The sequence below is a fragment of the Thalassophryne amazonica genome, chromosome 9 (genome assembly GCF_902500255.1).
Source record: "Thalassophryne amazonica chromosome 9, fThaAma1.1, whole genome shotgun sequence".
Classification (NCBI taxonomy): domain Eukaryota; kingdom Metazoa; phylum Chordata; class Actinopteri; order Batrachoidiformes; family Batrachoididae; genus Thalassophryne; species Thalassophryne amazonica.
This window is the reverse complement of record NC_047111.1, coordinates 79,012,881-79,037,750: the sequence shown is the minus strand read 5'-3', so window position 1 is coordinate 79,037,750 and position 24,870 is coordinate 79,012,881. Positions and strand designations below refer to the sequence as shown.

The following is a 24,870-nucleotide window of genomic DNA, read 5'->3' as shown; positions in this document are numbered from 1 at the left end:
GAGGCCCCCGCACGTGGCCTGCGGGAAAGCACCTAAAAGGCCTTGGAAAGCCCCTGACAGACTAAATGACTAATAGAGCCCTTTTTTTGGGTTGAACACCTGCTAGTTCAACCAGAGGACATACAGTTCGGATCAGGACACTTGATAGTTCATCACAGTTCAAATATGGACCTAAAATTCTTCTACAGTCCCTCCTCTGGGACTCGAAAGAGTCCCATTACATCAACTATACTCTTGGGTTGTTTACTGACAAGACATCCTCATTTGTGCATTGCAATAAAAAAAAACACAGCACTCGACTTACTGATAACTCTGGTGCGGATATGAATATCAGTGATACTTCACACGGTAATATATTGCAGTGCAGGTGAACCTACATACTAAGGCACAAGGTGAGCAATTAGCTGGATTATATCAACACAAGGTGACATTCAAACATTGAGTTTTGGTGTAATTCAAGGCACTTAAAATGGCCACATAAAACAAGTTACATCAACCTCTTAATCATGGCAAAGTAAAGACTTCACATTGACATCAGTGCAACCAATCATCTTCTGGCATCTATTGACTCACTCAACCAGAGGCTCCAACCCATTATACTTGGTTCTACATATTATTTTGTTAAAGCGTCACACATTTATTATTTAAATGCATCAAATAACCCCTACGTTACCACTATTTAGTCAACCAATCAAGTAACTATTCTAAGGTTAGCGCAGCTATGTCTAGTTAAATGATAAACACAATAAATGGTTTCCCTTCATGTCCGTCCTTAAGTCATTTGCCTTAGTCAATCGTATAATGGTTTTCATTATAGGCCATTTCTCAACATTCTCCACTTTGTTTTCTTCTTTTTCAGCTTGTTTTCTAATGCCCGTTTTGGCCAGACACCAAATTAGGCAATGCATGTCTCTTGAGGCATGCTATAATTTAAGAAAAAAGGGGTCCCTATGGTGCATCTTACTACTAAATCTACAAACACGCCGTGTAAGGGTCCCCTTTTTATAACTTTGCAATGTGATATCTATGTGTATGCATTTAGCTTTATCTGGTACGCAGATGATGGTAAGGACAGACATTACCCAACCTTCGTTACTAACATATATCCTTCTTTGTTTTATTTACACTCAGATTTCTGAAACCAGTCCGCAATTCAAACTCAAGAACCAAGATCATAGTCCGTGTTCAGTGCCATTACGTCAGTCCGCGCTCCTCAGCATTTACTCAGCATCTGAAGTTTGGGAGAAGTTGGGGAACATGGGGAGGTTGGCCTTTCAGGGGTAGTGGGGGAAGGATCAGGAATTCTGGCTTTCAGACAGTCGTGCAGTTCTCTGATGGATCTTTCCAGCTCCTTGTGCTGCTTGGCCAGGTTGTACAGGGCCCCCAGAGAATTCTTGCCAACATTCAGGGTGGTGGTGGCCAGCCCTAGCTGTTCCCTTTCCATATGCTCCATCATGCAGGCTAGCATGTCCATACTAGACTGAAGACCACACAGTTGATTATGGAGGCCCTCCTGAGCACAAGAGATGTTGGCATTGTCACGGTGTATCCTGAACAGGTATGCAGCTGTCTGACTTAGTTGTGGCATGATTTCCTCAAATAGCTCATGGGGAATGTGATTTGTGAGGGGCAGGAGCTGCTCCAAGGTTTTTGGAACAGACTCTTGTGGAAGACGAAGCTCTCGAACCAAGATTGCCATGTCCTGTGGGGTGACCATGACCAGATTAAGGTTGTGCAGTCCAGGGGACAGGAAGTACAAGGGGGAAGGCATTTCGTGTGTGGGGGGGAGTATTGTTGATGTCGCACAGGCAAGTGGGTGGGACACTCTGGGCATTTAGTAGCCTGTACAAAGCTCCCCTCTGTCCTGGTGGGTGAGTTCGACTAAGGTCCACCCCTGCTGATCCTCCTCCAGAGGTACTGGGCTGATCAGAATATCTCTCCTGCCTTGGGGGTGGAAAGCTGGGGACAGGTCCTAGCAGTGAATTGGGTCTAGGATGCACTCGGGCAGTTGCTGCATATGGCCAACCTTGGCTGCCTCCCCTGGAGGGTATCGTTGCCACTGGCACATGTGACTGTCTCCATGGCATCTGCGGAAGGGGTGTGTTCCTGAGTCCAAAGGGTCCTTCAGGTGATGGTGGAGTCCTCGGGCCGACTCTTGCTGCAGGCAGATTCTGTGAAGCCGTCATCGCCAGGTGCTGGAACGATGAAGATCCTTCTGTTGCCAACTGGTTTAGCTGCTGGATGGAAGGCGGCTGTGGCGACCAATCATGTCTCGACCATCCCTCCTGTATATCCTCTTCTCCAAACAGTTCTGAGAGTCCAATCCGACTTGATAGAGGCAGATCAGGCATAGGTCCCTGATCAGGGGAGTCTGGTCTCTCAGCCATACTCCTGTGTCCTAGTAATATACATATACGTTCATTATTACAGCTCCATGTCATTCTTTCAGATATTGTCTATCCTATCCCTCATTTTGTGGGTGCATGTGTGTGAATGTAATGTGCGTGCATGTCTTCTTCCTCGTCTACAATATCACCAAGCACGGTCCATCCCAGTCCTCCCTATCTGGGGTATACGCCACAATATTAGGGGAGCTGGGGGCTGTCGGGGAGGATAATTGGTATTTCATCCATTTCCATATATTCTGGTTCTCTGTCTGTTTCGTTTGTGCTTTCTTCTAGGGCTCGGATGGCTAACAGTGGGAGCTGTCCTACTGTGGATGAAAGCAATTTATTGACCAGAAATTTTATCAAGGGAATACCACAACATATTACCAGCAAGACCGCCACCCCTGTTAGTGCCAAGATTACACCTATCTGGTATAACCAGTCTTTCCATGATATCCACCCTCTCCTTAGAGTCCCAAACAGTGAAAACAGTGGGCCAATATTCATTCCATTCCCTACAATGTATCCAGAATCGTCAGTTTCATTTCTCCCTCCTATGGAGTTACTTAACAGTTCCTGTTGCATCTCTTCAAGTGTGATTAAGAGCTCTGTCAAATTTCCGTCTTCCCCTGTACGCATGGGAATAGCTGTGCAACATTCGGTGGCTTTGATCATAATACAAACTCCTTGTTCATCAGCCATCATCATCTCGATAGCTAATCTATTTTGCATTGTCATTAGCGAGGGTGGCGTGCAGTTGTTCGGTTTAAGGCTCCTACTGCTGCCAATGTCCAGTTCAGGTATCTTTGCTGATTATACCACAAGTAATTAATCCACTGCACCTCCTGGAACCTAGAACGGATTTTGGAGTAACCCCGAACAGAGCCAATGCCCATCCCCATTATCCGCATCTTCATCTGCTTTAACTCTGCTACTGTCTATGGCTTCTAACTGTCGGGGTATCCCTTCTGGTATCCCGTTTCTTACTGTGATGTTGTAGTCTGTTTTAAACGTCATTATTCCTCTTTTCTTACGAAGTTTCTGTGGCATGGGTTGTATTGAGTTCGGCATTTCAATTACTGTTATTGCTCCTGTGAGCATCACAATTCGGGGACAGCGATGACAGGAGTTTCCTTTTTTGTCCGCATATCCAAAAGATGTCAGCTAAGGGTACCGTTCCCTTAGCTAAATTTGGAGTAGATACCCATGAAGCATGGGTGAGATTCAGTCCAATTACAGACCCCCCTGTGGCCGGTACTATTTGTTCACACTGTATGCCTGCTGCTGGCAGGGTGTCACAGACGGTAATGTTCCATGCTGTTTTGGCCGGTTTGTATTCTTGCTGCTTTTGCATACACTGTATGTGGTGTTTTGGCTGGGTCGTCCCTACCTGCCAATCGCTTATGTATTGTGCTACTAAGCCTTTAGCTATACAGAATGGGTGTATCATCCCTTTCTCTATTTTAATCATAGGTGGAACGGTTCCTTCTGTACTTAGGGGCACTGGACAAAGTTTACTGTCGGCAGCATATTTTTCATCACCTACTGCCATTTTCATAACACATTGTGTATAGCATTCTGCTTGGTCTGAGTTATGTTGGGGACTCCTATAACAGTTGTTGATATCAGGTAGGGGTTTAGCCTGAGGTATCACACCTTTCCGGTGACAGGCTATGCAAGGCTTTTCACTGATCTGCCTAGCCGAAAATTTCAACCATTGGTAAAATAAATTGGTCTTCAACCCTTGTGTGCGGGCTAGGTCTGTACTGGGATCCCATCTCCCTAAGTGACTGCTTGTTTCTAGGCTTCTAATTGTCCTCTTTTTCCTTGGTTTGATTTTTACCCATTTTGTGGCTTCATGTACTGTAACAGTACGTCTTGCTTGGTTTCCCTGCATCCTCTTTTATCACAAATTACCTCTATGTTGAGTGTTCCCTCCTCTTCACATTTGATGCTAATGGCTTCGCCTAATATGTAATCCCCCAGCTTTCCCTGTATTCCTATGTTCTTGTAGGCTTTTGATTTAATGTATACCAAATTATATGTTTTTCTTGTGTTTAGAATGCCTTGTTTAGCTGCTATTGCGGCCATGGCCACGGCACAGTCCGTTGTATGTTTTGGATGTCTATTTTCTCCCATACTGACCACCAGTAGTATTGTCAATCCCTTGAATAATTCCTTAATCATTGCTCTGATGACTGTTGAGATGTGCTACTAGATGTGCTACTAAGTGAGCCGTCACTAGATGAGCTGTCACTAGGGATGTGTGGTGTATCTGTGCTTTGTCTGGGTTGTACTTCCTGCGGTTCTTCTGTCGGTAAATCTACTGAGTTGCTGTCCGAGTCTGATGTCTCCTGTGGCCTGTCTATCTGTCGGTCTGTATTTCTGTCTGTCTGTTGGCCTGCGTCTCCAGTTGTTTCTGAGTCTGTATCTGAGTCTGTCACTGCTCTATCTGGCAGGGATCCACTACTCTCTGAAGCTGTGCGTCGTCTTTGTTCAATCAGTCTCTGTGAGCGCCTTGGCCAGTGTTCGCCTGGCTGCAGGGAGGCGTGGCCTTCCCTCTGTGCTTCTTCTGGCTGCAGGGAGGCGTGGCCGTCCCTCGGTGCTGCTGTAGGGTCTCTGGCTTCTCCTGCTTCCCCCCTTGGCCCGGCGGCTCTGCCAAGACGAGCTTGCCGAGGCCGCAGGGGCGCTGGGCCACCAACCCTACAGCAGTGGTTTAAATGAAACCAAGTGTCTTTACCGTCTACTTTGACTGCTGTACGTGAGGCAAGAATAACTTTAAAAGGACCTTCTCGGCGGGGCCTGTCCCACTTCTTTTTGAACACCTTGACGTAAACCAGATCACCAGGCTGGATGCTCTGATTTTCAAGTGGAATCTCTGCTTCTCTGTCTTCTGTAGCACCTTTGACCTGCAAAAAGATAGTTTTGTGTATTTGGGTTAACTGTCTCAGATAATTATGCCATTCGTCTTGTAGCTGCTCCAGCGATGGTCCTTCGTAGGGTCCTCTCAGGTATGGAATAGGCATCGGCCGACCTGTAAGAGCTTCAAATGGTGTCAAATGGGTTAGTCGGTTAGTTTGTGAGCGCATTGACAATAAAGCAAGCGGCAACGCATCCAGCCAGGTTAGTTTGCCATTGCTGTCTGCTATGATTTTTGCTAGTTTGTTCTTTAAAATGCCATTAGCCCGTTCCACCGCCCCATTTGATTGGGGGTGATAAACACACCCAAACTTCTGTTTGATACCCAATTGTTTGAATGTTTCTTGTGTAACCTTGGCTACAAAAGCCCTACCGTTGTCAGATGAGATAGTATCTGGAATGCCAAATCTTGGAAAGACGTCTCGGCACAAGAATTTGGCTACCGTTTTATGGTCTTGATTTGCAGAGGCTACTGCCTCAATCCATCGGCTGAATCTGCATATCACTACCAAAACATATCTCATTCGTTTAACTCGATTTTCAGCTCCCATGTCTATGAAATCCATCATAAGATGTCTGAATGGCCCATCAGGGACCGGAATGTGGGCTAAAGGGGCTGTGAATGATTTCCGGACATTGTACTGTGCACATACCTCACACTCATTCAACAAACGGTCCACTGTAGCTGCCATATATGGTGACCACCAGACAGCTTTTAGTTTGTTCATAATTTGGACTCGCGAACAATGATCGGGTCTGTGGGCCCAAATGATTGCATGTCGTAATAAATTGGTGGGTAACACAAAATGTCCATGACTACTGCGCCACAGCTTGTCCGCTGGCCCCTGACTGCGTGTCTCAATAGCGCCTCGTTTAACCCACATTCGTTTTTCTTCTCCACTGGCCCTACTTTGAGCCACTATCAGTGCGTCAAGTGAAACCAGTGGGGCACAATCTTGGATGGTTAGCAGGGGAAACATATTTTCTCCTTGTGCTCCTTTGCGAGCTGCGTCATCTGCTAGATTGTTACCTTGAGCTATGATGTTATTATTCTTTTGATGACCTGCACATTTAATGATGGCTACCTCAGACGGTAATTGGAGAGCTTGTAACAGTTGGGAAATCGCTTCTCCATGAGTGACAGGGGTGCCATCTGCTCTCAGGAATCCCCTTTGTTTCCAAATGTTTGCATGTACATGACATACGCCATAAGCGTAGGCTGAGTCTGTGTAGATATTAACACGTTGATCTTTAGGTATCTGGCAAGCCATAGTTAAGGCTTTGATTTCTGCCAGTTGGGCTGAACAAGGCTGATCAATTCCTTGGGACTCCAGTAATTCAAAGGTTTCGCCATCCGTGTTTAGTTTAACAATCCCCATACCCGCATGCAATCCCGCGGCATCCCGAAAGCATGAGCCATCCATGAACAGGGTTAGATCTGCATCTATGGCGTGATTATACAAATGTTCTCTGGCTCTCAAAAATTTCTCTGTCTCTGCCACACAGTTATGTGGAGTACCATCTTACGGTGTGGTCAATTTGGTGGCAGGATTCACCGTGTGACAACGTTGTATTGTTATTTCTGGAGCGGACAACACAACTTCATATCCAGTGCGTCTAGCTTGTGTTAAGACAAAACGTTGACTGGTTAGCAGGGCATGTAACTGATGCGACGTGTACAACGTTACTGCATGTCCCATGATTATGGATGATGCTTTTTGAAATGCAAAGGCAGCTGCTGCTAGACCCTGATAGCATGGTGGCAATCCTGTTTCAATGTTGTCAAGCTTAGTACTATAATAGGCCAATGGTTGTTTTCCTTCATTTGTTTCCTGCATTAGTACAGCACAAGCATATCCAGTTTTTTCAGTAACATACAAATGGAAAGGTTTCCCATAATCTGGGTTACCTACCGCGGGAGCAGATTGCATGTCTGTTTTTAGGGCCTCAAAAGCTCCCGTTGCCTCATCTGTCCAGACGAGGAGAGCTGCATTGCTTGTTTGCCCCACTGCTCTAATCATGGCACGCAAAGGTGCAGTTTTTATAGCATAATCACAAATCCACGGCCGACTGTACCCTGCCATCCCAAGGAATGAAAGCATCTGTCCCACTGTTTGGGGTTTGGGAGCCTTGATTATAGCCTCCACTTGGCTTGGGGCTATACATCGCGTGGTCCCACACAACTGTCTTCCCAAGTATTCTACTTGTTGTTTGCAGAACTGCAATTTGTCCTTACTTACTTTATGACCTCCATCTGCCAATGCATGCAATACAATTAATGAATCTTTTTCACACTGTTCTTGAGTCTCTGATGCAATAAGGAGATCATCCATATATTGCACCAATGTACTGGGTATATCAAGGTGTTGTAAATCTTCAGCCAGGACTTTGTTAAAGATGGCTGGGGACAGGTTCAGTCCCTGAGGTAGCCGTGTATACGTTAGCTGTTGTCCCAGAAATGTGAATGCAAACAAATGTTGTGAGTCTGGGTGCACAGGCACACTGAAATAGGCTGAACACAGATCTATTACTGTGTACCATTTTGCTCCAGCAGGGATGCTTGATAGTATAGTATGCGGATCAGGTACTATAGGTGCATCCATTTCTATTATTGCATTGATAGGACGCAAATCATGTACCAGCCGATACTCTTTGGTATTGTTTTTAGGGATAGGATAGATAGGAGTATTGCATGGGCTTGCAGTTTTTATTAGAACTCCAGCTGCCATTAGTCCCTTAATTACTGGTTTTATGCCTTCAATAGCCTGAGGTTTTAATGGATACTGCCTTTGGTGAGGCAGTTTTGCTCCCGGTTTTACTTTTATTTTACTGGTAAGGCTGTTTTTTACTAGTCCTACATCTGTTTTGCTTTTGGACCACACCACTGGTGGTATTTGCTCTAACAATTTCTCTTGTTGGGCCGATAACACCATCTGTCCCTCTGGTCTAGGATTGAGCTCCACTTTTTGAGCTATAGCCTCATCATTTACTTTTAAATTAATTCGTACAAACTGCTGGTCATTTGACAGATGTACTTGTGGACTTTCCATGTTTTGCCATTCTTCAACTTCTGAGGCTGTCTTTACCATTGGACCTAGGTCATGGGATTCGTACTTTTCAGAGACTAAAAGGGTCACATGAGGTGTGGCATTCGGCACTTGATACCATTGTTGTTCAGCTGAAGTTAGCTTGACAGAAGCTGCGGCCCCTTGGGGGCCTAAATAAATTTCTGTGGTGGTTATGTGAAACAGCTGTTGATTCATCAATGCATCCCAGCAGCATGCATAGTCAGTTTGTTCTTGTTTAGCATTGAACATCAGGGTGACATGTAAAGGTAAACTAGGTGTATATACTGCTTCATAGTGTTGTTCTGCCCAGGGCTTCCATTTTTCCCATTCCAGTTGAAGATTTGAATTTTCTGGTTGTAACTTCAGCCAGTATACCATGGGTTGCACAGGTCGGACCTTGTTTTCCATGTCCATAAGCACCATAATGTTGGCGAGTGCTTCGTCGGGAAAGTGTATTTGCAGTCCTTGATGGGTACACACTATCTGGGTTTGTAGCTTACATAAAATGTCTCTTCCCAGCAAATTCACAGGTGTATTTTGTGAGTATAACAGGGGTGCTTCAATTGTTTTTCCTGCAATCGTTACAGGAAGTGGGCGTGTAAACGGTATTATTTGAGTCTTCCCAGAGAAGCCGATGGTCTTAATTACAGACCCAGAGAGGGGGAGATGAGCGCCCATTTTCCCTATGCAAGAGTATGTTGCCCCTGTATCCACCATGAAAGGGAAATCTCTGTTTTGTATATTAACAGTGACGGTTGGCTCTTCCTTAGGTATCATCGAAATAGCCAATGCCACCGTTTCCCCCTCTGTCTTCTCTAGGCCTCCCTATTGCCAATAGGCAGAGGGTCCAACCCAAGGTCGGGCCGGACAATTTCTCATTCGATGTCCAGGTTGTCCACAGCTCCAACACTCATTAGAGGGTTGATCCCCTATTGGGGGTGTTGGTCCCATAGGCGGTCCGGCTTGACTGTTCCTGGGAGCTGAGTTTTGGAATCTGCTTCCAAATGAAGGTTGGCGAGATCCTCTTCGCCACCCTCCTCTTTGACCTTGAAAGTTCCGTGACTCTCCTCTCCACCCATGACTGTAGGTGGGTCCATTTCCGGGTGTGCCAGTGCTATGGTAGTGATAGTGATGCTCCACTGGTGCCGAGACTTCTCCTGCAGCAGTGCTCCCTGCTGCTCCTTGGGGGCTCTGTGTGGCTGTTACCACAGGTGCCTGTATGGTGGCAGCAGTGTTTGTCGTAGGGGCTAGGCTTGCCGACTCAGAAGGAACAGGGGTCATCATTGGTGCCTGGGTCTTTGTTTTTTCTTTCTTGACTTTGGTTAGCTCTCCCAACTGCATCTGCACCAATTTTTTCGTCAGGGATTTTGCTGCATCTTCTTCTTTTTGTTTTTCTTTCTTGTAGATTTCAAGATGGTGACAAATATGCTCAGAGTATAAAGCCCAATTCATTTTTGATAGTCCCACGACTCCATCTAGGGCTTTCTGAACCTCATCTGGTAGAGCCTTTTTTACAGTTATTTAAACAGGATTTCAGTTGCTGGAGAATGGTTCCATGCATTTCCTGTTTCCTCCGCCCATCTCTTCTGGAATCGGTGCAGGAACTTCTTTGGGCACTCTTCAGGTGTCCACTCCTCATCATCCAATTTAGAGGGATCCAAGACCTCAGGGTACTTTCTTCTCAGTCCTTCCCACATGGAGTTTCTATAGCGATTAAAGGGGACTTCATCATGTTGATTAGTGCCCATCATTTGTGTTAGTCCAACCTTTCCTGCTAATTCTTCAGTGTCATGTTTTCCCATGACATGCATTAGCAAGGCTTTTATGTCACCTAAAGACAAGGTTACCCCTGCAGTGCCTTCTTCTAAGGCAGTTATCCATCTCCCAGCTCCTTGGGTGATGTCTGGCAGCCTGTTGGCCAGCCCCACCATGTCTGTCCAGCTCCATGGGGTATACACATGATGACCATTTCTAACCACCAATGGGCATATGAGGTCTTCGTCCTCCTCTTCTTCTGTGCGGACTCCATACTGTCTTCCAGATCGAGTGCGACTGACTGGCTCCAGGCAGTCCATCCAGTCGGTTATATTCTGTTCTAAAGCCGCTATGTCTTTGGCTACACATTGTTGTCTTTGCCTGAGTCGGGCCTCTTTTGCACTCTCAATGATGATCTCACCAGAAATTTTTCGGGTGGGTGGCTGTATAATGTGATTCCCTTGATTGGGCGTCGACTGTTGTAATATTCTTCTTTCCTCGGTGTCCCTATGTCTTTGTATTCTTTCCTTCGCTAGCCGAAGTTGCTCAGCTAGTTCTTCATTATCTCTTCTGGCCAGATCCAGTGTGTCACAGAAGCTCTTGTGCCACTCTTCGGAGCCTCTATAGCCTGTGAAGGTCCAGTCGGCTGACTTATGGTGGGAGGGGACGGTTTTCAGTGGACCTCGATGTGCAGGCGGAGCCTTCAGGTCTCTCTCTTTATCCTCGTCTGCCTCCGTGTCACTGTTATTTGTGGCCCCCCCTGCTGGTCGTGGTGTGCGACCACTTACTTTCGGACTTGGAGACCTTGTATGATCCATTTGACAGACTGAGGACCTGTCTCCTTGTGGCTCTCGAGCTTTTAGTGTCAGTGTGAATTTGCCCTCCACATCCATGCCTTGGTCCTCTTCACGAGTTCCTAATACAAATTGTCCAGCTGTCTTTCCCATATCATGACGTTTATATGGGGGTGGCTCTGCTTCCCAGCTCGGTGCACTGGCTTTAGTCTCTTTGGATCTTTCCTCTGTCATTTTTTCTCTTTTCTGCTGTAGCCTCTGTGCTTCCTGCTTGAACAAGGCTAAAACTTCTTTTTCTTCAGTGCGTTTTTTGTTGTTTTTTACGTTCTTCTGCTGATCTTTAATTTCTTTTTTCTGTATTTCTACCGCAACTGCTTCACACATCACCGGATCAAATGATCCCACCAAGGCCATTGCCTGCCCCCATGTGACCTTTTGTGCCACTTTCTCATACATTGGTTGGCCTTAGTGCGTTTTCCTGGATATTTTCTTAGTACTAAGTCTAGCGGGGTACTTTCCCGACCTTGACCTTGAGAGTTACCCATGTAACCCTGACAAACGCTATGTGAGGTGTTTCTATGGTGTTCTGGTAGTCCCTCAGGGGCTGTCCTGATCCAGACCAATAACTTGCTGGCTGTAACACCTGTTTTGTATTTTAAACCCTTAAAAGGATTAAATTTCCAACTGCTATGCCCGTCTTCTTTTTCTTTAACTAAATATGAAAATTTACCTGTTTCCCACCGAACCCTCCTTGGGACCACAGTCAGAGTCAACCTAGGAAACAGTTCTTCACCTGGATCGGTTGGTAGTGTTACTAAATGATTTAATGGTATGCTAAGTTCTTTATTAGGGTCAGCACAAAGCAGCTCCAGCCACGGGGTTAAACCCTGATGCCACAGACGTCTTATCAGCAGCTCCCAATTAATTAGAGGGAATTGTTCTTTCTTTTGCTTCAGATTGATTACCTTAGTAATCTGCCATAATTTCTGATTGATCTCTTGTTCGTCCTGCCAATGTTCTGCTCCTACCCTGTCAAAATAGGGTCCTTTCCAGCCAAAAATGTGTCCTGATTCCCTGGGTTTCGATGTCTCCGTCAGTCAAGTAATGTTCTGGGAGTATTATTTCATCATCACTTAAGTCTCCCATCAAAGACTGTCCCAAGCATTGATCAGTCTGTCAGCTTTTTCACTATAATCTAAGCTTTAACTCTTTTGATTTATAACCAACTTTATTTATTTAATCCTCTTACAACCCTAACACCTCCTAATGTCTTTGCTCCCGACTTTCTATTTCCCTTCTAATTTTTATTTTATTTTATTTTTTATTTTTTATTTTTTTTAACTTTCTGCTTCTCGTCTTTTTCTGCTATGTTTGTTTATTAGTTTTCTCTCTTTGAAATAATATCTACCTTCTCTGTATTTACATAGCACTCTTCTCCTGTCTTTTTCTTCACTGCCTCTGTTTCACACTTTCCTCTCTGCCTGTCATGCACCTCCCAAGTCCTCCTGTTGGGTCTAAATACCTCCCCCTCGTACTCTTTCACATTAATCTTGTATGTCAGCCAGCCTGCAAGTTCTCACAGCTTTACACAGATTACTCTCCACTCTCCCACACACCAATCTTCAAAAGCTTTATACACAAAAATTATTAAAAACAACTTTCTATATATCTCTATCTAGACTTCTGCCACTTTTCACTCCGCGGCTTTAAACAACCTTTTTATTCACTTAACACCAATGTGTTCTGTTTAAGCATGTATCTCTTCTTCACGTTAGACAGCTTCTCCGGCGCTGTCAGCAACTTCATATATTACTTTTTTCAAGCCCTCTTTGAGCGTACAATATTTCATTTACTTCTACGCCTTACCGCGCCTCGCGTGCGTATCCTGTGCTTAATATATTATTTTTCACCAGCTCCTTTCTGAGCATACAATATTTCATTTACTTCTACGCCTTACCGCGCCTCGCGTGCGTATCCTGTGCTTTTCTGCACTTTCTTCTACCTTTTTTCTTCACTTACTGAGCTCCTCGTGAGCTTAATGTGCCTTTGCACTGAAAATACTCTTTTTCTTTTCTTATAAAAAACTCATATTACTGTGTACTTAATTACTTATTCTTCTCCCACGCCCCACAAGCGTGTATCTGGTGCCTTACTGCACTATTTTCTGCTTCATTAATTCTCATGTATTCTGCACTAACTCTTCATTTATTTTTTTTATTTTTTTTATAGTTTTTCTCTTTTCTTAAAAAATGACGTCCTTTATTGAGCTCTTTTACTTACTGTCAGCGGTGCCACTTTGCACTTTTAAATCTCTTTATCACGTACGGTATTTCTACTGCGCCCCCTCAGGCGCTTATCTTGTGCTTCCTCTGCACGTATTCTCTGTTAAACTCTTTTTCTCACTTATTTCACTTCAGTCTCTGTTAAACTCTTTAAATAACCTTGTATTACCTTGTATCTATTTGTCAGTATACTCCCCTAAATTAACCCCTACAGCGCATGCTATCAGCCGGCACGTTAGTAACGAATTTCAACACCAATTATTCTCCAAGCATTCAGGTTAGTTCTTCACGCACTCTTTTTCCGCACCAGAGTTCATGAACATTCCTGACCTTTCACTCACATAGACATTCTTTTTCCCGGGAACACACACACCTTCTGAGCATTTTATCTACAAGGCCTGATAATTTTCAATCTTATCTTTTTTAGTCTCTTATCAATTTTCTTAGTCCAGGTTCTTTTGGGTAAGAGGCAATTAAAAAATATCACCTGTCAACTTGGGCGGAAATCCCGACTCACTCCTCCAGATCGTGCAGAAATTATAAAAGGTTTCTGCTTACCTTTTAGTCGTGATCACTGTTATTTACGGTCTGGAGGGATGAGCTGGACTGCCCCAGGCTGCCGGAATGCCCCTGGACCCTCCTGAAGCTGGCTCGCCAAGTTCTGTCGCGGCTCGTCTTTAGTCTTCTCAGGATGTCGTCTTTTAGATAACACAAACTAATTGCAAGTGATATGCTAGAAAATGACACAACACTTTAGACTAATTCAGCCTTAAGCAAGATAAAATGCACAGAGTTTTTAAGTTTATTTAAGCCTTCGACACAAAGCTTAGACAAACTGAGTCCTCTAGAGAGACTGAATATGACAACCGCGCTCGTCTATTTATTGGAGACCCGCGGGCATCGCTCCTCCTTCAACTTTTTTATTTATTTCATTCCTAAGACATGGTTTTCTATTGGAAGCGTCCTCTAGTGAACCCTAAGCAGGTGTTAGGCCATTATTTCAATGTGACAAACGCTCCCATTAAAACATGAAGGATTTACAACTGATTTTTTTAAAAGACCTTCAGCCACAGGTGCAGCTGGCCTGAGGCCCCCTCCGCACGTGGCCTCAGCCACACGTGCAGCTGGCCTGAGGCCCCCGCACGTGGCCTGCGGGAAAGCACCTAAAAGGCCTTGGAAAGCCCCTGACAGACTAAATGACTAATAGAGCCCTTTTTTTGGGTTGAACACCTGCTAGTTCAACCAGAGGACATACAGTTCGGATCAGGACACTTGATAGTTCATCACAGTTCAAATATGGACCTAAAAATTCTTCTACACTGGCTTTTGAACTTTGCGCTGGTAACAATCTGTATGGTCTTTTTGCTCTTTTGTCCGTAGAACACGACGTCCATGATTTCCAAAAACAGTTTGAAATGTGGACTCATCAGACCACAGCCCTCTTTTCCACTTTGCGCCTGTCCATTTCAAATGAGCTCGGGCCCAGAGAAGGCGGCGGCATTTCTGGATGATGTTGATGTATGGCTTTCACTTTGCATGGTAGAGTTTTAACTTGCACTTTTAGATGTAGCAAAGAACTGTGTTAACCGACAATGATTTTCTGAAGTGTTCCTGAGCCCACGTGATAAGATCCTTTACACAATGATGTCGGTTTTTAATGCAGTGCCGCCTGAGGGATCGAAGGTCACGGGCATTCAATGTTGGTTTTCGGCCTTGCCGCTTACGTGTAGAAAGTTCTCCAGATTCTCTGAATCTTCTAATTATATTATGGACTGTAGATGATGGAATCCCAAAATTCCTTGCAATTGAACATTGAGAAACATTGTTCTTAAACTGTTGGACTATTTTTCACCCAGTTGTTCATTAAGTGGTGATCCTCGCCCCATCTTTGCCTGTGAACAGCTGAGCGTTTTGGGGATGGTCCTTTTATACTCAATCATGACACTCACCTGTTTCTAATTAACCTGTTCACCTGTGGAATGTTCCAAACAGGTGTTTTTTGAGCATTCATCAACTTTCCCAGTCTTTTGTTGCCACTGTCCCAGCTTTTTTGAGATATGTTGCAGGCATCCATTTCAAAATGAGCAAATATTTGCACCAAAACAAAAAAGTCTGTCAGTTTGAACATTAAATATCTTGTCTTTGTGGTGTATTCAGTTGAATATAGGTTGAAGAGGATTTGCAAATCATTGTATTCTGTTTTTATTTACATTTCACACAATGTCCCAACTTCATTAGAATTGGCATTGAGCTTTATTGCCAGTTTTCTTCAGACAAGTTAGAGGATGGATACATGAACAAGTCACTGAATATGTCTTGAACTTTATTTACATCAGTTATGAAGAAATACAAACAGTATGGCACTCTATGGTAAATCTGTATGGAGTCGACAGTTCTCAAAAATTGAGTGACTGTGCAAGAAGGAGAACAGTGAGGAAAGACACTCAGACAACACAGAAGAGGTTATAGACTTCTCTGGCCGTGATTGAAGAAATTGTGCACAGTGCAAGTTTTGCATTTTGCATCACTGGTAATGATGAAGTGGTATAGAGGAGGACATATTCAGTGACTTAGAAATTTTCATGTATCTACCCCCTGACTCGTCTGAAGCAAACTGTTAATAAAGCTGATTGTTTACATGTATTATACCAAAGGGGCCCATTACTTATGTAATCATTATCTTGGCTTTTCTTTTTTTTTCTTTCTTTTTTTTTTATTAATTCATATCAAATTGTAGAGATTTGTCTTCAGCTTGAGTTTAAGGAACATAATTTTCCAAGTTTTTATATTGAGAAACCTGGTTTACTTTTTGTATCTGAAATGGCATAAATAAATAAAAATGCATGAAATACCAAGGAGCCAAATACTTTTGCAAGCCACTGTAATCCAGTTTATCTTGTTTCCTGACCAGAAATTCCTGCTGTGACTTTTCCCCCCAGAATTCACAGATGAATAACTATCTTTAAAACTTTGGTGATGTCATGCAAGATTTGTTTGGTGACAATTTGACATTGTAATGAATACTATAGCAACAATTGGGCTTGTTTCACTAAATGATTTTGTGTCTTTACTGTTTATTCAGTCATCATGTGAGAATGTTTGTTCATTTAAAAAAGTGAAATCAGTGTAGCCATTTTAATCCTTTCTTTATAAATGTATTTTTTCAGGGAAAAGAACTTTCATTTGGGGATGATCTGTGGCCTGATCTCCACCAAGAGCTGAAAATAACTGAACCTGAAATTGACATACTGGATGAACCTTTTAAACCTGTATTTTGCTCCAAAAGCCCTTGTGAGGACACAAAGTTAACAGCTGATGTAAAGTCCAAAAGAAGCCGCAGTTCTCCTTCTTTGACGTTGTTATGTCGGGAGCAAGCTTCAAATATCTCTCAGAGAGATCATCTTATTAACACTGGATCTGACTTTGGAAAGAAACAGTCATCAGAGTCAGACATCCTGTTTTCCCTGCACGACAACTTTGACCTACATTTTGGTGACATTGTGAAATATCCCCAATCTAAAAAGACACTGGATGAAAAAGAGAAGCTCCATCCAAAGATCACACCGCTGAGTAAAGATGACTCAACTGACAGCAGGCATTGGGAGCCTCCCACTTTTGATGAAGTTAATAATCCTGTGATGAAAGATGGTCCAACTGTTACTGACATTTCAGCTGCAAGGGATGCCATCAAAAACTCTGACCAACATGAAAACCCTCAAAAAGATAAGAACATCTCCTCTGTTGGTGCAAAGAAAAGTGTAAGTGCTGAGTTGGAAGGTATTCAGAGACTATCAGTATGTTTGGAGGAGAGACATAACACCCCAGAGCCGCCAAATGATGACGACGACGAGTGTGGAAGAAACCTAGAAGAGCTGGACTTGGTGGAACCTTGGGAGGAACTTAGCTCCACCAAACAGTGGGTGACGAGTCCTCTGCACTCACCTGAAGTGGAGGAATTGTTGGAGCAGCTGTCATCCCCTTGTGCTGAAGAAGAACCGCTAACCTCAGAGAAAGCAAAGATTTCATGTCCATTTGATAAGAGCAAAGAGACGAGTAAAGCATCTCTCGGTAATAGCGCTGAATACTTTTCTGGAGACGTCCCTCAAACTTCAAGTAGCAAGTCAGACCCCAAATGGATGTGTGCACCATCGCTACCTGCACGGATCAAGATGACAAACAATAATGTTGCACAACCTCACACAGGAAAACAGAAGAACACAGTTTCATCTCAGAGGATTTACCGACAAATGTCACATGATGCAGCTGTGTCTGAGAAAAAACAGGATGATGGTTTTTCCAAGCATAGACCGTGTTCACTAAATTTGGACTTTGGACATCGATGTATTAGAGACATTTCAAATCAGCAAAACCATAATTCGTCTGATCTTGCGTCTTGTCAAAGGGGATTACTGACCTCATCTGGAAATGTTAACAACGGGCTGCCGTCAGAGCTGGAACTATTTTTGACTGATCGCCAGGCGCCTCTACGTCGAAACTCAGCCCCAGTCAGCGTGTCATCAGTCCGAACGGCCTTTATGATAAAGACGTGCCAGGCCAAAGCTGTGCCTGTCGTTCCCCCAAAGGTACAGTACAGTCAAATACCCCAGTTTGACATAGTGACTGAACGAGAAAAAGAATACCCTAAAACGAACACGCCAAAAAGCACCGCCATGCCTGAGCAGATGTCAGATCTAAAGGAGGAGCTGGAGAATAAGGAGCCGACATCCAAATGCCAAATGCACCCCACTGTTGAGAAACCTGCAGAGTCTATGAAGAGTGCAGAACTCTCAGTCATAACAAGGAAAAACACTCCCAATCTAGATGTGATCACCGATTGTCAACGGCCAAACAGATCCAGCGTGTTGCAAAGACCATCCTTTAGGAACAGGCAGAGACCTCAGAGTCTGATTCTGCTTAGCCCACCTTTCCCCATCATGGACTACCCACATTCAGGAGATGATAGCAAACTCCTGCCATCCATCAAGACCCTTAATGACACATCGGCAATGAACGTCTTTTCTAAAGACCTGGCGGATGGAATCAGGACAGCAGAGGGAACACCTCCAAACAAAATGACAATCCCAAAAAGCGGGCAGAGACTGGAAACGTCAACCAGCTGCTTCTACCAGCCACAGAGAAGGTCGATGGTTTTTGACAGCAAGAGCCACAGGCAGATCGAGTGACTGGATGTCCAAACACTGTGTAAATCAACGACACATTATAGTGAAACTTTGCTGTGGAAAATAAGAAAATGAAGAGATTATGATAACGTATTTGTTAAAATTCAAGAATTTCTTTCAGTAGACTGTAGATTGTTACAACTCTGACCCATGAAGTATAGTAGAAATCATTTGGGAAACACATAGACCTACAGCTGATACCATTTTTCCACATTTGATGAGTGCCAGTGCTGGAGCCAAATTTCCACCACAAACACACATGTCCCGTGACAGAAAAATGGTTCCTGTGCTACTTTTCTTACTTTTCATTTTTTTGTTTTGTTTTGTTTTTTTGGTTTTTTTTGCTTTTTGCTTCAGTAACTTGTTGGTCTTGAGTCTGTAAACTGTGCCAATGCAGATCAAGAAAGACAAGACAAGACGTTTACATGATGCCTTGAAATAATTGGCAGCAACAAAATTTATTGTACTTTGTCAAAATGTAAAATCCCACATTACTGGCAGTGTGGTGCCAAAAGGAATAAGTAAACGATAAAAACTTTATCGCACAAAGAAGAAAACAAAAATCGATGTATTTCACAGAAAAAACATTAGTGATTTTAAAACATTTCACAAAAATTTCATGGCTGATTTCAACTCTGAAAGGCTTATTTTAACACTCTTTGTTACACCTTGCAGAGTTGGACTTCTTTACTCAAAGTTAATCATATCATTGCTGGTTCAATGCTACGAAAGTGCTGCTGCTGCTTCAAAACCAAAAGGTTCTAAGTTCAAACCCAGCCTGAAGCTTTTGTCTGTGATATTCCTATAAACAGTGCCCAATCACATTTATAGATCTCTTAAAGTACTTAGTGTTGAGAATACATGTCAGAAAGTAATAATACTTGGCATAAAGTACACTGTAAACCCAAACAAGCTGGCAGAACTAAAAAATACTGGGGTAATCAGTTGCCACAATATTTTTTAGTTCATAAAATTAAAGCCAACTGTTCCCAGAACTTAAAAGTTTTGATTATATGCTACTTGTACCTCATGGTTACAATTACATTAAAGTGTTCATTAAGTCCCTTCAGCTGCTCCCTTGCTTTTCACTCAGGGTCACCACAGCAGATCAGAGGTTGATTTGCATGTTGAGTTGACACAAGTTTAACACCAACATACAGAAATGTGGCAGGGGTGGGGTTTGAACCAGAAACCTTCTGTACCAAAGCCAAGCCCACTAACCACTAGGTCACCACCCCTGCTAAAGTGCTCACTAAGTCAACTCATATATTTCCATATATAATTACTTAATTCTTTTAAGTTGTGCTTAAATTATACTTTCAAGTTTTGCTTACTTAATATAAATTAGTTCAAGTCAATCAAAAATTCAGAGTTTAATTTACTCAAAAAGCAAGACCATGTTACACAAACTTGAAATATTTAAGTAAGTAGAAAGTTTTCATAAAACTTTGAGTTTACACTACTTAATCTTTTGAATTAATTTGAACATTCAGGTTTAGAGTGTAGCACTGTGTGTGTGTGTGTGTGTGTGTGTGTGTGTGTGTGTGTGTGTGTGTGTGTGTGTGTGTGTGTGTGTGTGTGTGTGTGTGTGTGTGTGTGTCAGAAAGTTAACAGTACTGAAATGTAAGCTGAAATCAGAATTTTTGAGAATTAGATAATGTCAGAAATATTAATTTTTCATGTTAACTCTGAGGATTTCGTTGTGTAAAACAGAGTAAATATTTGTGGGGATCAGAGGTGTCAAGTAACGAAGTACAAATACTTCGTTACTGTACTTAAGTACACTTTTTAGGTATCTATACTTTACTCCATTACTTATTTTTCTGCCTACTTCTTACTTCTACTCATTACATTTTCACATAAGTATCTGTACTTTCTATTCCTTACATTTTTAAAACAAAGAGCCTCGTTACTCTTGGCTTCAGTTTAATGTTTATATATATATATATTTCACATCATGTGCGTCTGTAATCAACTTTTCTGCAGCGCGGCTTTGCTTTGAACCGTGAACCAATTGAAGCAGTGGTTCGCAGATTGAAGCAATGCTTCGACCATTGCTTCGTTTATTCTTTCTTTCTTTCGCTTAATTTTCCCCCGCTAAAACCCTAAAGAGCATACTTCTGTGAGTATTATTTACCTTTTCTATGTTAAACCGACCTGTTATGGTCTTCTGAAACAGTTGATGGATGTATTTTATAACTTAAAAACGGGAGCGACGCTAATGCGTTAGCATGTCTATGGCATTTTCAATGTTAAAAGTTAGCATTAAGCAATTGCAGCTCTCATCACGTTCGGGTGCATTTGTTTTCAAATTGTAATATTTCTTAAATTTATTTTTGTTTATATATTAATAATCTAATGATTATTATATACAATTCTAGAGAAAGAGGCAAAAAGAACCTGAATAGAAACACAACAGAAAATATAAAAGCAACTAACAAAGCACATACATACATACATACATACATAAATAAATGTTTCCTGTGAACACCTAGTGATTCTTACGCCTCCACTTCATCCCTGTCTTATTTAATGAGTTTGTTTCGGTCAAACCATATTTTCATTGTGTTAATTTCTTCAGTGATTTCCTCCAGAATTATCTGCCAAACTAGAAAACTGCTGCATCCTAGTAAGAGCAGAATACTACTGGAATGAATTTGAATAAGGAAAGTTGTGTTTTTTTGTTTTTTTTCCTTCACTAAATGGATGCTGCTCTCGCTGCAGTTTGTCTGGAATAGTCCCAGATTGCATTTCAGAGCTTCTAGAATTGAAACATTTTCGTGCAGGTGGTGTTGGGGGGTAATTTGGGGTTTTGGGTCTTGGGCCACATGTAGAATGAATCAGTTTTTAAATTAAGATTTCAATTCATATAGTGGCATCTACCTTTTTTTTTTTTTTTTTTTTTTTTTTTAAAGGTTACTTTATACTTTTATACTTTAAGTAGGTTTTGGAGCACATACTTTTTCACTTTTACTTGAGTAAAGAGGTCAAGTTGATACTTCAACTTTTACCAGAGTGTTTTTAAACTGCAGTATCTATACTTCTACTTAAGTAACAAATGTGTGTACTTTTGACACCACTGGTGGGGATTGAGTTAACAGATCACAGTTTTTGGGAGGTCTTTAAAGCTGACATGAATGAAAGGCACAGATCAGTTCTTAAGAAAGCACAGCTGAAATGTGGCTCCAGCACTCACATTTTTTTCACTTTTCCCACCTACATTGTCCTATCTAGTCAGGGATTCAAACCTATAGAATTTTCTGTCCATTACGTGGTTTCTCTAATCTTTAACAAAGTAAAAGCACAAAGTTGTTGAATTCAAAACTGATTTGAAATGTATTTTCATGTCTGACTTCAAATTGATCTGGGACTAGAAATCACGGCCTTCCTGGTCACATGCAGTATTTGGTACTTAAAGCTACAGTGTGTAGGATTTAGGGGTGATTATTAGCACAAATATAATATAGCATTCAGTTATCTACACTCTAAAAAAGGAACCACTGTCTCAACAAGAAAAATTGATGTAACAATTTCCATAGATTTTTTTTAAAGTTATTTCAACTCAGTTATTTCAACTTTCAACTAAGTTGATGCCACAAGACTTCTCTAGTTAAGTTGAAATAATTTTAGTTAAGCTGCTCATTGCACATGCAAAAGAATAAACTCATTGTAAACTGTTGTAAACTCCACAGCTGCGTGCCAGCGTGCAAAGAAAATTTTTAAATGTTCAAAATTTCAGGCACGCATAAATTTAGTGCCACTTGCGTGAACTAGTCATGAACATTACACAACCTATTTGCAAACACTGCTTGTCAATTTGTGTCATTGCATGCAGGGCCTCGCACAGTTTATGTGCAGTTTACAAAAGTTTATTATGAGTTTATTGCCAATGAGTAAACTCATCATAAATGCAATCCAGTCTCACAAGTTTTTTTTTGTGCTCCCATCACGAAATGATGCAAATTTTTGTGACGGGGATTTTTTATATCTTACTATTACTAACCCTAGCCCTCACCTAACCCAAACCATAACCTATCTTTACTCTTTCCCCTAACCCTAACCATAATTCCCCCCGTCCCCGCTGCATCACTTTTAATTTTGTGCAACGTCACAGAATGTATTAGAACAAATTCATGTTCCCCTTATGAAAATTTTGCACTTTTCGTGGCAGTATTATGAACCAATAGATTAACCTATATTTTGTGATGCTGAATCACAACATGCCGTGAGATATGGTAAACACAATATTGCGTGCCAGTGCAGGGATCAAATTTGTGCAAGTGTCAAGGTGGCTTAACTCCTTCACACTGTATAGCTTTAAAGTGTAAAGCTGCTCTCCATAACACATGTAACTTTTCTGTCAAGATAAGAAACCTCACCAGAAAATACACTAAACATTCAGAGAGATGTTTTAATATGACCTGACATCAGAGTTTTATTTTGTAAAAAAAAAAAAAAAAAAAAAAAGATAGAAATGATCTTGTGCTGGTAATTGCCTTTGTCATACGAAAATCTGTTGTATTTTAAAGTACAGTCCACAGCTGCAGTTCCATGTTCTGTCAGATTATTCTTCTGAAGTAATGAATTTATCCTTAAATATAATAAGTTTGAAACCAGAACTTGTAAAGATTATCAAAGATGGATTAAATAAATGATTTATGATTATATGCATTTGATTATATATTTTGCATATTACAGGATCTTTTAAGATGTATCTATTTATTCCTTTAACAATATTCACATCCTTTAAAGTCAACTTGATTCTTATACAATATGTAGTTGTTTGCTTTGTAATGTGCTGATGTCAGTGTGATTTTTATTTTTGTGTTTCAACTGAACTTTCAGTCACAGCATTTAGCCACAGACTGACTTTCATACTTTCATTCATGTGTATATTTATTTTTGGTAAATGATTTTTAATATTTTTCCCCCCTTTAGGAGGTGTATTTGTGTGTGGGGGGGAGGGGGGGTGATTGGGGGGAGGCATGTTTATTGAGGAAGAAGAAACCAAAAATGGAAAAAAGATAAACTTTCTTTATGCTGCATTCATTTTATTTAAGAGTCTTGGTGCTTTCAGTCAAAAACAGCTGAAAAAAAAATTTTTTTCCTTTACATTTTGAAGAATTGGGATCTGGTGTCATTACACAGATACGTGCAACTTGCATTAGATGAATGACTGCAATGATTTATTCAAAGATGAATAATGATGAGTCAGTGCTTATATATACATAGAATTTTTTTATTTTTATTTTTTACTTTGTATTATTGAAAGAAAGAATGATTGACTGAACGGTCTGTATTCACAGGAATAACTCCTGAATTGAGATGTTTTGCTACAATGAGATGATGTGACACCTGATGGAGTTTCAATAAAACTCCTGAGGAATTTTGTTACAATAAAAAAGATTTGAATATACAAGTCAGTGTGGGTCTGTTACCATAATGCGATGCACAAAGTCAAGTAGTGAAATTCAGTCTGGGATCCAATTTGAGCAAAACTAAAATGTAACTTTCTTAAAAGTTTTGTTAAAATAAAAAAGTAAATTAATAAAAAAAAAACTCCCCAAAATGTCAAATATCAGTAAGTATGCAGTACTGTTTGAATATGTTTTCCAGATTCTTTACATTTTTTTTACACAAAATTCCTTCACAAGAGATGAAGCAATTTTAGACAACATAAATCAAACTTCTAAGTTTAAATAACATGTCCTGTGGTAGCCACTATAAGTGCTAAGTTGTCAAAACAAATAGACATAAGTCTCACACAGGCCCTGAGACCCACTGGTACCTTTGCTTATCCCTGAGCATATTAGAGTTTGGTGCTACATTTCCACTTAAAGCTAGAATACTGGCAATCTTCAATAGATAAAGTATAGTCTGAATCGTAATATATATAAACTACATCATATTTAGAACCCATTAAAATTTGGGGGGAATTTTTAATTCGTGGGAACATACTGTACGAGGTCTATTAGAAAAGTATCCGACCTTATTATTTTTTTCAAAAACCATATGGATTTGAATCACGTGTGATTACATCAGACATGCTTGAACCCTCGTGGGCATGCGAAAGTTTTTTCACGCCTGTCGGTTACGTCATTCGCCTGTGGGCAGTCTTTGAGTGAGGAGTCGCCCACTCTCTCGTCGTTTTTTCATTGTTTAGGAATGGCTCAGAGACTGCTGGTTTGTTTGATCAAAATTTTTTCAAAACTGTAAGGCACAACTGAGTGGACACCATTCGATAAATTCAGCTGGTTTTCGGTAAAAATTTTAACGGCTGATGAGAGATTTTGGTCTGGTAGTGTCGCCATAAGGACGGCCCACGGCGCCTGACGGCGATCTGCGCTTCGAGGTGGCGGCGTCTCGCCGTTTCAAGTTGAAAACTTCCACATTTCAGGATCTGTTGACCCAGTAAGTCGTCAGAGAACAGAGAACTTTCAGAAGAAGTCGGCATGAGGAGTTTATTCTCTTGCTCAAGCTCTTGC

The 24,870-nt window shown here is 41.7% G+C and overlaps 1 protein-coding gene and 1 long non-coding RNA gene across 2 annotated transcripts in view; one reads left to right on the top strand and one right to left on the bottom strand.

Moving 5' to 3' along the window:
- arhgap31 (Rho GTPase activating protein 31) overlaps positions 1–18,560 on the top strand; it is a 59,840-nt gene extending 41,280 nt beyond the window's left edge. The window contains 1 exon segment of the mRNA XM_034178506.1: positions 16,373–18,560. Coding sequence (XP_034034397.1) covers positions 16,373–18,388 — 2,016 coding nt within the window. The 3' untranslated portion in view covers positions 18,389–18,560.
- On the bottom strand, positions 18,514–19,779 carry LOC117517473. The gene is made up of 2 exons (XR_004562736.1): positions 18,853–19,779; positions 18,514–18,686 (listed from the first exon to the last, which is right to left on the bottom strand). It is a non-coding gene; the product is annotated as an uncharacterized LOC117517473 (long non-coding RNA).
- Between the last annotated feature and the right edge of the window lie 5,091 nt (positions 19,780–24,870).